Source organism: Octopus sinensis, unplaced genomic scaffold, assembly GCF_006345805.1.
Source record: "Octopus sinensis unplaced genomic scaffold, ASM634580v1 Contig08735, whole genome shotgun sequence".
Taxonomy (NCBI): Eukaryota; Metazoa; Mollusca; class Cephalopoda; order Octopoda; family Octopodidae; genus Octopus; species Octopus sinensis.
This window is the reverse complement of record NW_021831284.1, coordinates 814,151-832,106: the sequence shown is the minus strand read 5'-3', so window position 1 is coordinate 832,106 and position 17,956 is coordinate 814,151. Positions and strand designations below refer to the sequence as shown.

Genomic DNA, 17,956 nt, shown 5'->3' with positions numbered 1-17,956 from the left:
ATTTTAATCATGTAATCGGTGATTTTTTGAGAATGATTAGTTTGATAATTTCTTAAAATTTTTTGTATTTCGTATACTTTTCCTCTTTGTTCATAATCATCTCAAGAAACCATAATTCAGCGCCTTCGCATATTCACTAGCTTCATATACACTAGCCATATGTCATCCATGCTTTTTTATTTGATTTGTATTCCACTTGTAAATTATTAATTAAATTTCTTCTTCTTTAAAGCAGCGTGGATTTTTGGCTTTTCCAATAACAAATGGGTCAAGTTTTTCTCCCATCATACTAACGCAAAACATAACAGTTACTCTTTCTTTTATCGGTTTATTAGACAGATTTTTGTCCGAGTCAACAGCTAATGTTCTGTTCGACAAAAGTTTAAAAAACAATCCAGTTTCGTCCAAATTAAAAAAATTTTTTGAACAATATTGTTCTAATTTTCTATTGAGGCTTTCTGTAAAATTTTCAATCACAGAGGTTTCAACAAATTGATTTTCCCCACATAAAGCACGGGAAGCAATGCAATATCGATTTTTAAATTTCTCAAGCCATCCATTTGATGCTTGAAATCCTTGAATATTACAAACTTTCGCCATTTTTAGAGACATGGACTTCAAAAGATATTCATTGATTGTAAATCTAAATGATCGTTTTTTATATATGTAAAAATATTAAATTTAATATTTGTATGTTCACAAAAATTTGACGTTCACTATTCTTTAATAGTGAACACAAAAATATTTAAATAAATGATATTATACATTTTTAAACGTGGTATTCATTTTATAATAAATATATTAATGAGAATTACTAATATTTGTTATTGTAGATTGCATTAATATGGCCTGTTCACTATAGAGAGGGTTCACTATAGAGAGGGTTGACTGTAATATATTATTCATTAAAAACACAAAATTAAAAAATGATATTATGCCAATTCAGATTAGGATCGACACCCGTACAATAATATATATATTTTTTCATTTTGACAAGTGAGACCAATCAGAACAGCTCGGGAAAATCTTTGAAAATACTTTTCCTTCCCAAAGGGGAATTTCATCTGAATCATTAAAAAGTTCTACAAATGCAACAGAAGAGTCAAAATCAAAACAAGCTGTTTTAAAAAAATATCTAAAAATAATTATAGCTGCAAACTTTTACCGAAAAGATCCTTTCCTTCCCACAATTTTCTTAAAAGCTCTCAAATCAATTGTAGGTTCATTAACTATAGTCCGAAAGGGAAATTTTTCATTGGAAAATTGATACCCAACCACAAGAGAGCCCTGAGAGCAGCTAACAAGTATGGAAATTTTTCAGTGCTAAAATTAATTGACCTTACCTATTAATAAGTAAATATACTACGATTAATACAGTTTCATTAAGTCTTTGAGCAAAACAAGATCCGGACTTTATATTCAGAGGAATTGAAGCTTTTTTAATAGATGTTTTATCCCATATTTTTGAGATATGTTCCTCTAGAATATCATCAGGTTGAATATGAGAGCGATCGAAGGACATCTCATTGCCCTGTTTTATTATCGAACTATTAAATAACAACCATCTGAGTTCTATTACTACACATATTCTCGATTCTAGAAAGTTCATTCCCAAAAGTCCTTGAATCACTGAGAGCCGAACTTGGGTGATATCGAGGTCTATTTATCTAAAAAATAAGATTAAATAAGTATTAACTATTTGCTGACTTGGATGTTTCCACATATTTTTCGATTTAGACAAGTTTAAACAACTTTGATGGCTGTAAGCTTTCAGTTCGGGCTTGAAAACGTCAGTATTGTTTAAAAATTCGAGATATTCAGGAGATAAAAGGAAAATCCGGAAATAATTGTCCTTCAAAAAAACGTAAGTCTCAGATTTAGCTTCTTTGAATAATTTCTTAAATTCAACAGATTTGTCCTTCATATTGACACTTAGATATATCCGACTAGCCATTTCAGGAGAAAGACAAGAAATATTCTCGCGAATAAAAAACCGATGATAAAGAGATTTAACATGGTTGTAAAAAGCAATTGGTTCGGTGATTTTGATAATTCCTTTACAAGCAAAATAAAAGTCAAGACAGTCTCCAAGGTGTAACTTATCAAGGAATGTCTTAAATGCCATTAATCCCTCGAGTTTTTGAGTAGTTCATCAAAAGTGTTGAACCGAGGAGGCTCGTTATTTTTCACTGAGGTGATTTCAGCGCCGTTATCCATTTGATTTGTAATCCACTAAAAGAGGCATCATCAGTATTAAATAGCCGATCCAGTAATAATAATAAATTATTAAAATATACTATTTTAATATATAATAATCCGACACAAAACAAACATGGAGTTTCCTAGATCAACCATGCTAACGCTGTCAGCAATATAATCCTTAAAGCGACGCATTATTATGGTCAAAAGCTTTGAAATGTTGAAAAACAATGAAATAAAAATCGATTCCAGCAATCAGTAAAAAAACAATACAAATTGTATGCAATGTATACTAATTTTAATATGTAATAAATGATAAGAAACCAACCAAATATCATAGTTTTAACACTACGCGATGTATAAATGATAAACAAGTATAACCAAACCGTACCTGAATAGAATTAGTGGCAACATTGCGGAGAATTAGTTTAAGTAGGTATCAAGCGAATTGGTAATTAATTTAAAGAATGAGCGTACATTAAACTTCAAAGTCTTCGGCATTAAGTGCTTTCTTTGTTGTGCCGCTATAATTACACAGGCAGTAGTCGATATAAACAATTTCCACATTATTTTTTCTGTAAATAATTCAAAAATAAGATTAAAACAAGTAATTTATTCAAAAACAAGTTTGTGAAAATAAAATAAAAAGTACCAAACTTATAAAATAGAACAATAAATAGTTATTTAACGTGATTTATCAATTTTATGCGCAGTTTTTCTTTGAATTCTACTTGATGCTAATGGAACAGGGAAGCTCGGTTTCTATTCCATGTAATAGTGCTATGTTAATTATTCTAGATGATATTAAAGACAAATATTTACATATTACATCGATTTGATGTCAATATAAAAGCTGAATTTTTACTAATTGAATATTTAACTAAATTCAATAGCTCATTCTTATCAGATTTAAATACTTAAAAATAAAAGAAATGAGAAATTTTATCTCGTAAGTAAAAAACTTCTTGCAATAAATATTGATTATAAATTTATAAACTATTACAAAGATATTTTTAGAGGAATAAATCATTATTTGTTTATTGACCCAAAATCACGTATATTAGTAAAATTAATTTCTTCGCCTCAAACAAAAGATATGGGAAGAAATCAGTGGTTCCTACCTTGAACAACAACGAAATTCTGTTTTGCCGAACTCTGAAAATTCTAGGAGTTACGTTCAATGCTCACATGTTCTTCTCTCCACACGTGGACATCTTAACAAAATGCGATAGAAGACCAACGTATTGAAGTGTCTCTCTCGAATTTAAAAGTTTGAAAGCATCCAGTACTTGGATGTCTATAAACCAGTACATCGTGCCTTGTTTATTGCACGATGAGTCAACTCCATTTCCTGGTCCAATAAACTGAGGATTGAGGCGAGCCTGAAAAAAGCTGTAACAATCACGGAGCATTGGACAAAAGGCAAACTGTCGACTCCTACGAGCATGGATGATGTCTTGATGCTATATGGACGATCAGATGAAGAAACGAAGTCAAGGCCACACAACCACTGCGCGCTTGCGTGGGTACTCGTGAGGAAAATCGGGTCAAAATGAGGAGTCTTCTCCTGCGTGTTGGAATCACGAAATGTTACTTGTCCTGTCTTTCGTATTTCTAATGGGAAATTGTTATGTTAATTAAGTGGAACAGACATTGAGAGAAACGCAAACTTTATAGATCGCATGATAACCAAATATTTTTGCAAAGCGTGAAAAATTTGAAATTTTCTAACTTCAGATTTTCCTAGAACTAAATTTCCAAATTTAGAAATTAGAAATTGTACAACGGTTGGTAGAAATCGAGAAGTGAGGTCTTTGAGGTAGCGAAATCTAATCCCTTTGAACCTTTTTAAAGTGGTAATTCGATAAAAACAACTAATTTTTCGATAGTAAAAATAAGAAAACAAATTCACTAGTATATAATTTGAATGAAATGTTAGAAATATAGACAATCACATTTTTTGATATGATAAATCTGATTTTGAAATCATTTTGGTGATATCCCTTAGGGGAGTTTCTGACTTTTTCCTCAAAAAACGCGTTGAACAATGCAATTTAGGATTTTTATTAGCACTGTGTCTATTCCGACTTCTTCTGGAAGAAAAGCTCATTTTGCAGCCAGGTACAGTACAGTAATGAGATTCACACAAATGGACTGCACTCACATGTATTTTTAAAGCTCCTCGGTCGCAAAATGTCTTTCCACATTTGCTACAGAGAACTCGTTTCTTTCCGTTTTGTTCAGTTATGATACCTCCATAAAAATTTTGTTGGAATGAAAAATTTTCTTTGGTTTTTATATTTTTTCTTATTTCCGGGGTAACCGATTGGCATGTATATGTAATATTTGAACGAGTGTATTTATCACTATTTTCTGCGTAGCTATTGATTAACTGCTCTTGTGAAAATGCTTTCTGTATTACAAAATTTTGCATCTGCTTGGTGAAATTTTCATAAACTTGACGCATATAAAGCTCATATTGATATTGAAAGACAGAGTACATAAACATTCCTAAAATTGGAGAATTATTTTGATATAAATTTTCAACGTTGAACGTTGCATGTTGGGTATTCCTGGAATCATTTAGTCTGTACTGTTTTGAGGTATATGCTTGGCTATGATCTATATAAAGTTTTTGAATTTTTAATAAAATAAAGTTTTCTTCTTCTTTTGATATTTTGCTTTGCTCGTTTTCAACTCCTTCAATATTCTAAAATTATTATAACATTGAATAACTTTAGAATATCTATTAAAATTCTCCAAACTCCAACCCAAAATATTGAGCTTTTCGCCGAGTTGATTTCCTGGAAGAAGTGTGGCAACCAATTGAACAAATTGTTGTAATGACGTTGGAATTTGATAGTTCTTGTATAAAATAGCTTCAAAAATTCCGATATAGATTTGAGATAATTGACGTTCGTTAGATTTTACTACAAAGTCAACTTCAGCATATAAGTCATACCATGACAGATCAAGAAATGATGACAAGAATCACATTTACGATTCCAAGTAGATTTACATACGAATTTCTGGCAGGTACAAAGCGAGCATGAGTTCATAAAGTTCTTGAATATTTATATAAAAATAATATCAACTTTATAGCAAATATTGTGCGACATAAGCAAATTAATAATTTAAAATTGATATACGATATACTAAATTCATTTACAAGTTTGATCTATTGCTAAGTTGCATATGGGGTAAAAATATTTTAAATTATGGTATTTAACTCTATATTTTTTAAAAAAATATCAAAAAATGAGATTACTTCTCTATAGTTTAGATAATAGTTGAATCTAATAAAATAATTTTTGTCTACATTTAAGGCGAGAATTTAACATTAAATCAAACAATATTGATAAACCACATTTTTAAGATTATAATCTTTATATAATATTAAAATCATTTATATGTTTAAAGTAAACATGGACAGTTATTTTAATACTGCTAGAAAAAATGTTAAACCTTATTTAAAAAAATTTCTGTTGAATCCATATTAAAAATGTGATTCAAAATACGGTGTTCTAGAAATTATAGATACACAATGCGCAAATTGATTATTAACTGAACGTAAAGCATTTATATCAATGTCAAGTAATTCTCAATTTAAAAAATCTAAATTATTTTTAGCCATAAATAGAATTTTGCACATTAAAAACATTGAAATTTGGTACCATTCGACTAATATTATTAGTAAAATATGTTTAGTTATTAATTTATATATGACATCAAAGTTTCATTAATATCATTATTATGCCAGAAATCACTTAATACTGAGAAGTGACAATCAAACTGACACCCGAGTGTTCTCTAAATAATTTTTGTCTAATTGACTTTTTAGCACTTCAAAATATCTTTTTAAATAGAAATGACTAAAACTCATTGGATAAAAGAATTACTGCCAAATTGTATGTCAGCTCGATTTTAATTGTGGCATTTTTATTGGATTTAAAATTAACATGTGATACAATATGTATGTGATGAAGGACAAATCCGTCACTAATTGCTTTAATGGAATGTCAAAATTGTCGCCTGTCTTATTGATCCGTCAGATGTAAAAAATCTGTAATTTATATCATTCAATATAAAACATGATAATCAATCGCCCAAAATTTTTCTAAAAAAATATTTTTTCATCTATCTTCGTCAATTTTTTTATTATCACATGATTGACCCCGATGGTCTCCACCCCCTTTCGTGCCGCTTAAGCACGGGCGTATCCCGAGACACGCTGGCCTGAACCACGTCGTTAAGTTAAATTCCCACATTCCGCAGAAATCGTAAAAATTAAACTTCAAGACGGTTTCGTTAGATCAGGTCAAGTATTGGAGATCAAGGATTCAAAAGCAGTAGTTCAAGTAATCCCTCAAAAATCTTCTTTTTCAGGTTTTTGAAGGCACTTCTGGTATTGACACTCCACACGTGTGAATTTACTGGCGATATTTTTTCGATGGCGGTTTCTGAAGATATGCTTGGTTTCTTAGTTTTGCAATATTTTTCCAAGGCAGGGTCTTCAATGGTTCTGGAAAGCCGATCGACCGAGGACCGAGAGTGATTGCTGATGAATATTTGGATATTCAAGGTTGTGGTCTGTCTGATAAGTGTAGGTCGGCCAATAAATCCGTGGTCAGGCCGGGCTCGTATTATTTAAATCGAGTAAGGGGGTCATAGACGGCCACGAAGATAACTTTGCGATTGTTTTTGCCGCTATGGGAGTCAACATGGAGACCGCAAGATTTTTTAAAAACGATTTCGAACAGAACGGGACCATGCAAAATGTTTGTCTCTTTCTAAATCTGGCTAATGATCCCACGTAGACTCTTTTTGACATTTTAAAGGATTGAGAGAATAAATAACTCACCCGATCCCTGATTTGACTGGTTATATCACCGAGGGACAAATATACGTCGACAGACAGCTTTATACAGACAGGTCTATCCACCGATAAACGTACTTCCCTCGTTGTCCCGACTTATGAAATCAGCCATTGGGGAAGACATGACGAGGGAAGACCACGCAGACGTTTCCAATCAATTGGTGTTGGCAAATTACTGATGTACGCCTGTTATGCAATTGGAAAGGATGTTCATTCCATGAAGGCTGTGGTTGGAGAGGAAGCTCTGAATGAAGAGGATTTGTTGTATTTGGAGTTTCTTGAGAAATTTGAACGACAGTTCATATCTCAGGGTGTGATTGACGGTTTATATTTGTAGCTGCATATGACAATCGAACTATATTTGAGTCATTGGGTATTGGCTGGAGGCTACTTGGAATTTTTCCTAAAGAAATGCTTAAGAGGATTCCCCATGATATTATTAAAAAGTATTATCAGCGTGATTTGTCCAATTCTTAATTTCGATCCAAATTTTCTAATTATTTCTGATTTATTGTCCATTTTCAGTTTAATCGACTGGTAGCATAATTGTCGACTTTTTACAATTAGTTGCTCTCTCTAATCCCTACTGTTGTAGCACTTCCCTTTAGTATAAGAGTCAAAAATATTGTCAATTTGAATTAAAAAACCAGATTTTCATTTTTCTATTTTTTAATGTTAAAAATAGCTTCCGGAGAAGTTGTTTCTGTTTATGAATTGCCAATTATGCATTCAAAAAATTATGTATTTTCTGATATTTATACGAAAAAATTTTTGATTTGAAATTAATTTTAAATCAATACTTTTAAGATGTAGTTTTATAATTTTTATATTTCATTGGACTTTAATTTTTTAATTGAATTATTTTTATTGTTTAAGAAAAACCCAAAAAACAAGAAATTAATGGAAAAATAAAAATAAGGCATTGAATTGTCTCTTTCTAACTCCAATTATAATTACTCGGCACAACTTTCCTCCAAGACCATCTGGATGATAGGATCGGATTGTACTCCGTAGGCTAGTTTCAATGTCTTTTCCAGCTGTTCGATAAAGTGGACTTTAATTTGTTATTTTTTTATTCACAAATTGCTTAAATTAATTTGTTAAAATTCAAATTTCTTGATCCGGTGTGGTTTTGTTGTTGCCATCATGCTAGATACACAAATTAAAATGTAGTTTTAATAATATAACTCCAGTCATTCTGCTTTATGTGATAAACTTGGAATGGAACCATTAAAATATAAACACGGAACAACGGTGTGTGGATTAATATATAAAGTATAATTAACAAAACCAATCTTCAAGGGCGGTGTAATATTAGCCGCAGACACGAGATCAACCATGGGCTCAGTCATTGCCAATAAGCACACACAAAAAATAGTCCCAGTCGCCGATAAAATATAGTAGGCCCACCAGAATATAACTTTAGTGTTGCCGGAGCTGGAGTGGCAGCCGATTTAGACAAAGTTCCTCATTTCATAAAGACTCAGCTTGAATTACATTCCCAGACAACAAGAAGGCCCCCTCTCGCTTGTACTGCAAGGGAAATGTTTCGTCGCCATCTTTTCAAGTGAATGAACTATTTTCAAGTTGTATAGTTACCAGGGGTATTTGGGCTGTCACTTGATTATGGGAGGCGTCGATTCTCGGGGGAGTCATTTGTACCGAATAAGCAACAACGGGTACACTTCTTCGACTCCATTCGGTGCCTATGGTTAATTTGGAGTGACCTTAGTTTGTATTCAGGGTCGGGGTCACTTGCCGCTGTGTCTGTTTTGGAGGCCTCATATTCCCCGACGATGAGCGAAGATGACGCGATTAAGTTGGCGACGTTGGCAGTGGATGCTGGACGCAAATTGGATTTGGGGTCGGGAAATGATATTGATATTTGCATTATTACTAATGAAGGGTCTCGGCTTATCAGGGGATTTCGAAAACAGGCTCCTTCCATGTTTGTTATATTATTTATTTGTAGAATTAATTCTTTGATTTATCCGGATTCCACAACTTCGGTACTCAAGACAGAGGTGATTGAGTATTCGATTGAGAGTCAGATGGTTATCGAATAATTTGACCATTTCTCGTTATTTTTTGTTTGGAATAAACTCTTTAAGGTTAATTATGGCGAGTTCAATTAGTCTTGGTTCAAATATAATAATTTCTGTACTATTTTTTAGAAATATTTTTATCTCATTGATTTTATGATGTTTATGCAGGCATGAAAATCTTACAATGAATATAACAGTTCTATATAGATCTTAGCTCGAATTGGGCTTAGTTTATAATAATAAATTTTATTATAAAATCTGAATGTCTTAATTTGGTACAAATCTTGCATTATATTGGATAAATTTTGTATTTAACCTATTTTATGATTTTACATTAGAACGATAATACTTTACCGTGGGACTTGGACTGAATGACATCTCATATTTGAATGAGCGAATTTTAACGTGCACAACGTGGTTAAGTTTGTCATAAATGACGGCTTTTATTCAATTCAATTTAAATATTTTGGATTTTCATTAAAATTTTCAACTTCTATTGATCCATGATTTAAATATCGTTTTCTTTTTTGTACCCCTGCAAATACTTTTAATTTTAACGTCTAAAATAAATTTGTTTGATCACACCTTTTAATTTGACCCTGTGATTGAGTGTGTCTTGGGCGATTAAACCTTTGAAAAATGTTGAATTCTTGACATAATAAAGTAACTATCTCATTTTTTAATCATTTACCTTTGATTTTAATATTTGAGGAGGTCCAAAGTTATCAAATAAATTTTTTAATAAACAAATTTGATGCCTTTTTGAATTAGTAGCTCCGGAAAAGCAAAATTTTGAATAAATATTAATTACGTTAAAAATATTCTATCATTTGTTCCATCATTGGTTTTTGACAAAAACGAGAACATTAGAATATGAAGGTCAAAATACAACTCGATAAAATCTGCAACGCAAAGTTCAAATAAATCTAAAAAATGAAAAAATTACAGATTTTTAGAAAACTTGAACAAATTATTTTTTTCATCTGTATTTAGTGATTTATTTTTTCTTCAGTTTTTCAAAAAACTAATACAATATCCAAGTGGAATTAATTATTAATATTCAACCTATTTCTTGTCAATGAATCTACTTATTTTAGGACTCATTTTCACAAAAAAATGTCGTTCAGAGGCTAAGAATAAAAAACAGCAAACACGAAACTAACTTGACCAGTTTATACGATTCAAAAAGTAATCAAAGATGGCTAAATTTCATCGAAAAATATCGTTGGCTTGTCAAACATCTTAATTTTATAGCAAAAAAGTACGGACAGAACGAAATTTTCAAAAGACGCGAGACCTTCCAGAATAATCTAGCTCTGATAGATCAACATAATTTAGAATTTGAAAAAAATGGCATCTCTTATAAATTGGGAATCAATTCATTTGCAGACATGGTCTCATTTGTATCGACAATATCTTCAGACGAACGAGGAATTCTCACAACTATATAATTTGTGGCAGCACGAAACGACTGAATTTGAAAAAAAAATTTCAGAAATTGAACTTGATTCTCAAAAACATGATTTTCCGCCACATTTTGATTGGAGAGATCAAAATGTAGTCACCAAAGTCAAAAACCAAAAAAAATGTGGATCATGTTTTATATTCGCGGCGGTCTGTAAAAAATAACTATTTTCCTGGCAGTTTGGAATCACAAACAAAAACATACGCAATCCAAAACAAAACGTTGACCAGTTTTAGTTAACAAAATGTGCTCGATTGCCTTAATTATAACTGATGTAAAGGTGGATTTGTTGAAGATGTTTATAATTATATCATTCGCAATAAAGGGATAAGCACAACTGCTCAGTACCCATACGAGGGACTGGTGACAGAGTTGAAATTTATTGTAGAAAAATACATGGAAATACAAGAAAAATTCAGTTAAAATCTCAAAATATGCTAGCCGTTCTGCTTCTGAATCAAAATTATTAAAAACTTTGGTGAAAATCGGTCCGCTTGCAGTTTATTTAGACGAATCCGGGATTTTCGGCCCCAAGACACTCCGCTTCCTTCGCTCGCTCGGCCGACGGATTTCAAGGACTAGCCACGATCAAAGAGAGTATTCTTGGCTCCTGGAACGTCTGTCGATTGCTGTGATCCGAGGGAACGGCTTCGCCATTCGCGAGGCTGGCCGGGTGTCTCGTGAGGCCAGTAATTAGCTTAGCTATCTTTTCACGTCCTCATTGTTTTAATAATGAGCAGAAAACTAAAAAAAAAAATTTAGACGAATCAGCTTATACTTTCGATTTTATTCTCGAGGTTGTTAATATTTTTACAGCACAATAGGAGTCTATGATAATCCTCACTGTGGCAAAAAAATGAGTCATGCGGTTACTCTTGTCGGATATGGGATAGAAAAAGAGAAAGAATATTGGCTTATCAAAAACAGGTATCAAATTTAAGCACAAAAAAACAGTTGGGGTCCAAATTGGGGATTGAGTGGTTATGTTAAAATAGCAAGAAACAAAAAAACCAGTGCGGAATAGGAAGACGATTCCTATATCCGATTCTTCATTAATTAACAATGAAACGTCTTCGTTGTAAATTATGTTTTTTGTTTGACGTGTCCTTAAAAAATATTTACCACCTAAAAAATAGGCAATACTTCAAATAAAATGGGGAACCAGACCCAACTCCCTGATCACTATCATTAATGTGTACGCGTCGATAACAGGAGGGATGGAATCGGATGTGTGTAAGGATACTAACCGTGGTGCATTTAATTAGCTTGTAATTTCCCGTTAGTGCAAAAATAATTATATTGTCATTACTAATATTTTAGTTGTTTCAAGATGGAGTTAGCTTATAACTAAGTCTTAAAAATTCAAAACAACACAAGAATCCAAATGAAGACAAAAGTTATAAAAATAATGTGCTATTTTTGTGAAAACTAAGTGCCATTTTCGGTTGCCCTACTCGTGACAAAGCAGCATCTGTTTAAATAAAAATATATTTTTGTACTTAAACAAAGCATTTTGTTTAAAAATCGATTCTATTTGTACTACTAATTCCTAATGGACTTTAATTGTCATATTACGTCACATTAAAATATAAGAAAATTCGTTAAATGACTAAAGAAAGATAATATCCATAATTTAAATAAATAAATCCAATTACTTATCTAACTTTCTTGAGCTCCTTGAGGATCTATTGCATGTTTTATGTCCGAGGAAGACTGAGCGTTGTCGAAATAAGCAGATCCGGAAATCGAAGAATAGGGATCCACATAAAACACAGTTGAAAAATCAGCAGGATTCATATAAGGTCTCGCTGACATATACCCCATCATTCCCATAGATTGTTGATTCTGTAAAGGAGATTGACCTTGTTGAGAATTTTTTGTATCTATAGAAGGAGACGCATAGCAGATTGAAAATGGATAATTTGTTTGAAAAGGAGAGAACATTAGCTGATTTGTAGATGCAGAAGAATCGAATGAATAAGATTGATTAAGAGATTCTTTAACTCATTAAAAACACAAATTGTACTGCTTTTGTTGTCGTCGCGATATGTACCATTAAGAATAGCGAGTTCCATGAGCTGAAGCTTTTTAAGTTCGTCCTCACCCTCCAACTAAAATTAAAAATTAGATAGATCAATAATAGCTGATGTTGCTGATCAATAATCGAGCAACAAAATTATTAAATATAATTATAGTACAGAAGGAATTAAAAGTCTTTTTATTTCTATAACTGCTCGTTCCATTTTCATCTCAGCACGAGCTTGCGTATCTTCTACTGAAAGTAAAACATGCAGATCTTCGTTTAAATGTTCCCAATTTGGCTTTCCACGATGTTGCTCTTCCTAGCTACATATTCTGGTGACAAGTAAAATAAACTTTTATTTTATCTCTCATGGAACTACGACCACGAATCATAATTCGACATGAAGTATCGCGTTCTAATTGCTTTGCTGTCATACCTCGTGGTCCAAGAATTCTACCAACAAAATTGAACTTTTTTTAAGCATTTACTTTTACCTCAGGGTATTCTTTCACTGGAATGAATATTTTTTCTGTTAAAGTAACGATAGGCCCATTCTGCTCTGGAAGTGGTTCATCAAAAACAGTTTTCTTGTTATAATTCAGTAGGGACAAGCGAGTTCTATTGATCTCTATAATTAGCATTAGTATCAATATTTTATATCGACAATCACTAATTTTATGATAAAATATATTAATTCTAAATACCTTCATCAAGCAAACGTTCTAAATGTATAAATATATTTGGATAATTCAGAAGAATTCTTTTGTCCTTTAGAAGTTCTGTTAAATGGGTTGTTTCTTCTTCAAAACTTTCTTTTCTACTCTTGCTTAGTTTTCTTTCTTCATCGGGCATATTAAGCCAACTTGAAAATGTAGCGTCCAAATTACTTTTTTTGGAGCACGGTCTATTTATACAATTATTTATATTGTCTTAGTTACGTTAATATACAGCGCTAAGCAACTGCTGCCAATTCTTGCTACATTCTAAATGAATTGCCAATATAAATTGATTAATATGTACTGATAATAACAATCAAATGATTAATGCTTAACTTAACAAAATGATTAAGGCTGTCAATAGTTCCTTCGAGCTGTGATTGATATCTTCTATTGATATCTTAATTTTTTCCTATAATTTATGTTCAATTGGGAACAGATTGGAATTAAATATCTTTATAATAGTCTATTAAACAAGATTTATTAAAAGTCGATAAGTAAATTATAGTTTATATTTGTTTCAATTAAACTTAATAAAAGTCTAAATGCAGCTAAATATGAAATTAAATTTAAGAATATCATCTTTATTTTTTAGTGTGTTAGAAGTCCAGAAACGTCATTATTTTAAATAAACAAAGAAGGACGGTATAAAATGGTGTATTTTAAAACTTACTATTTCAAAGTGCTAGATTTTATTTTTTTACTTTATGAATTATATTACTTTGCGGTTATTCATTTTAATTGCTGGTTTTCAACGTTTTCTTATAATGCCAAAATATTTTAGTATGTATAATTTTGGCACACCCATTTAATATTTCATAACGATTTTAATCAGGAAGATTTTTTAAATTATTTAACCACAAAGATATCCCTGGATGTAGCAATGTATTAACAATAGCTAAAAACCTCTGTGATCATAGTTTGAGTACTACAATTAATGTTTTATTGTATCTATGAGAATGAAACATATAAATCTAATTAAGTTTAATTCCTCAATTGTTATTGCATTTTTCAATTATTATTTGAACTCTGGATCACCAGGTTACAATAAAAAAGAAAGTTCACAATTAAATGATGGAAAAATTGTATGGATGAGCCGTATAGTGTAAAAAAGAAGACTCAATATCCCTTATTTGCATGTTTGCATTTTCGATAAAAGCATTTAAACTAAAATTTCGGAAAAAGATTTTTTAAAAATGCCTTCTTTCGAAGATAAGATTTTAAAACCAGAAAGGAAATCAGCAAATTACTAAATTCTTTGCTAGATTTTTTTATGTAACGATGCTTACCGAGAACAACAACAATAGCCATGCCGCAAGATGAGAATGACATATTGATATCTCTCTTAACCAGCCACATAAGATCAAGGCAGAAAGAGAACATGTTACCAAGAAACTCACTAATCCAAACGAAGACATGTGTCTCTGCTTCATCTATTTTTTCTTTTATGGTGTGGCTGGCCGCATGGCCATATGGATAGTAATCCATAAACTCAAACTTAAATATCACAACAAAAAGGATATAAATGCAAGTCTTCTATAAAAAGCGACCTTCAGTGGTTGCGGGGCATAAAAAGGAAAAGCCTCATGCTTACCGAGAAAAAAGGCTTAAATTTTTGTGATACTTTCTATTCTGAAAAATTATGATTATTTTTAAAATATGTTAAATATCAATTTTTATTATTTAAAATATAAATAAATATATCCAAGGGAATTAAAATGTTTAAATTTGATGTCCCTTTGGACAAAAAAGAATCTGCTTATATTGAACGACGACGCCGACTTGAAGAGGAACGCAAAGCAAGAATTTTCAACTCTAAATATAGGACAATAGGAGTATTAACTAAACAAAATACCATTAGGTTGATAAAGAGGCACTTGATCGACAAGTTCAAGATAAAAAATGTCAAGATAAAAGAGAAAAAGATAGAGATGATGCATTTAGTTCAATTTCTGTATAGTTATTTTAGTGAATGACCTGTTATACAATTGTAAAATTTCTCAAATTTATGAACAGCAAGAATCTGAAAATCAGAAAGCAATTAACAAGGCATTAAATGAATTCAGATCAAATAACCAGAAGCCGGAAACGAGAAGAGAATGGGACTTAAATGATCCTAATTACCTCAAAAAGTCGACACCTGCTAGAATTTCAAATGACGACATTCGATGTGGTCCTGCTAGCATTCAAAAATTTGAGGGAGAAGATCTCGAGTCTAATGTGAATTTTAATTTAGAATTATTTTAATAGATTAGAAAATTGTACCAACAAGAACAAAATCGTGAATGGTTAAATCAGCAAATGAACGCTATTCAAGAAGAGAAGAATAGACAAGAAGAAGCAGATCGAATATATAATCAAAGAATCAAAGAACTTGATGACAGATTATGCGAACTTACACAAGCAGAAGAACAATGTCGTCGTTCAGTAAACGAAGCTCTAACAAAGTACAATCAAGAATTGGTAAATTAAATACTTTCAAAAGTACAATTGTTTTAGTCTAAACAAAAAAACCATGAAAATTTGAGAGAAAATGAGAAATTAAACAACAATAGAATAACGCATATGCTCAATGTAATAAACAGCGACATGCTTACCGAAAATCCTCAAGTCGCTCAGTCAGCATTTGGTCCCAACAGAGTAATAACAGATCGATGGAAAGGAATGTCTGAGAAACAAATTAAAGATATTGAAGACATAAGAAAGCAACAAGTGGAAAATAACAATGTATTTATCAAAATTTTAATTTCTTGATACAAATACGATATATTAATTTTATTAGAGATTAAAAAAAGAAGAAAAGTTAGCAAATGAAATGTGGAATGAGCAACTAAATGCACGAGACAGAGCAGCATTGTTAATTGAACGAGAAGAGCAAAGAAAGAAAATTGAACTTAACAAGAAAAACTGCAGAGAAAATCAACAACTGGCATTAGAACAGAGAGGATATAGAGATTATTTGGATCGCCGAATTTACACTAATGAACCGCAATTCTTTTCTCAGTTTAACACGACCTCTCGCTAATTTAATCTTTTAAATAATTGATTCTAACATCTAATTAATCTATTTTTAATAAATTCAATAGGAACAGGAGAATTAATTTATTAAAATAGAATTCCATTTTTTTCTATAGGTTGTAGTTACAAATAAAAAAATATTCAAAATGAAATGAAAAAATAATAATTGACACTTTTAAGACATTAAAAAAGATATAGAGATAAAATTAATTTCATTTTGATGAGAGTAAAATTCTAAAAAATAAGCCATAAAAAATTGAACTGAAGACTTATTTTAGCAATAGAAAAACGTTAATATTTTTTATTCTAATAAAAGGAACATGTAAGCCACTATTATTACCTGTATCGGAATTGAAATCTAACTTCTGCAGAGTGGTGTTATTAAGAACTTATTGTAATTACCTGACCCTTCCCATCACTCAAAAAACAATCAGCAAAATGAAATATACACGTCCAAATAAAAGGCACTTTAAAACAAATGAACTATTTTCAAAAAGTCGGATTAGTTTTAAGAATGAGAAATATTTAATAATTAACGTTTTAACTAAACTAAAAAAATTTTATCTAAAAGTCAATTTTTTCATGTGCAGAAAAAAACTTGACAATTAAAAATCTTAAATGAACTCGCTGCTGAGGGCCTGAAGACAGCTGACCTCCTACAAGCTAGAGAGGTCGGGGTAACTAACTAACTAACTAAACGAAATTAATTATATTTTGTAAAAATCATTCGTTCACAAAGAAATTTTTGAATCTAATTTGTATCGATTTGCTATTTGGATCAATTAGATTAAGCTATCCAAATTTCATCAAATTAAATTTTAATAATTAGAAAACCTCATGAAGTTGAATAGCACATCAATTTAAGTATAAAACTCATTGAGAGGATAAAAGGAAACATTAATTTAGTAAATCAAACTTCAATATATTCAACTTTAACCTATATTCAATTCAATAATATAATTTTTAGACATAAAAATAAAATTTTCAACTTTTATTAATTAACACTATAATTACAAAAATGTCATTCTTTTATCCATTATTAATTCTATAAAAATTAAAAAAATTATACTTTAATTGTATTTTGTCAGTGATTTCCTCTCAAATTATTCAGAATTTTAATTTGTCACACACAAAGTGATTTTTTCCAATAGAAAAAGTAAGAGAATAATTTTTTAAAGTTATGGTGATTCCTGTAGCTCACTTATACTGGAAGCAATTCTTTTGATGATTTCTGTGAACTGAAATGGTTTTTTAAATAACGCTTAAACACAAAGATTTATATTTTTGGTTAATTAAAATAAAAATTATCAACTAATCTGTGATTTGAAAGAATTTATAAATTCCTTTAAGAGAATGGTTTCATTGTGATTTAGATTCTAGAAATATTTCAAGAAATTATTTTATCAAACTAATTGGGGAAATGATAGAGGTAGTACTATGGAAACAATCCATGCACTTTAATTGTAATTTAAAAATCTATACTAAAATACAAAGAAAAAATGATTTTTTGCACAATATTTTTAAGAATGGTTTATTTGTATTGTTTTAAAAAATTATTGATTTAGCGGGAAGATTATAATTTAAATTATACGTTAATCTAGTTTTTAATTCGAA

At 30.7% G+C, this 17,956-nt stretch overlaps 2 protein-coding genes and 2 pseudogenes across 2 annotated transcripts; 2 read left to right on the top strand and 2 right to left on the bottom strand.

Moving 5' to 3' along the window:
* Positions 1-210: 210 nt before the first annotated feature.
* LOC115227936 (tigger transposable element-derived protein 6-like) lies at positions 211-600 on the bottom strand. Its single transcript, XM_029798635.1, has one exon. It carries the CDS (start codon positions 598-600, stop codon positions 211-213), a length of 390 nt encoding a protein of 129 aa, XP_029654495.1.
* A 1,414-nt stretch (positions 601-2,014) lies between these two features.
* Positions 2,015-7,016, top strand: LOC115227935 (annotated as a pseudogene).
* Positions 7,017-10,480: 3,464 nt separating this feature from the next.
* LOC115227934 lies at positions 10,481-13,471 on the bottom strand (annotated as a pseudogene).
* Positions 13,472-15,042: 1,571 nt separating this feature from the next.
* Positions 15,043-16,363, top strand: LOC115227932 (RIB43A-like with coiled-coils protein 2). Its single transcript, XM_029798634.1, has 5 exons — positions 15,043-15,159; positions 15,269-15,544; positions 15,575-15,787; positions 15,824-16,051; positions 16,107-16,363. Exons 1-5 carry the CDS (start codon positions 15,043-15,045, stop codon positions 16,347-16,349), a joined length of 1,077 nt encoding a protein of 358 aa, XP_029654494.1. The 3' UTR covers positions 16,350-16,363.
* Positions 16,364-17,956: the final 1,593 nt, after the last annotated feature.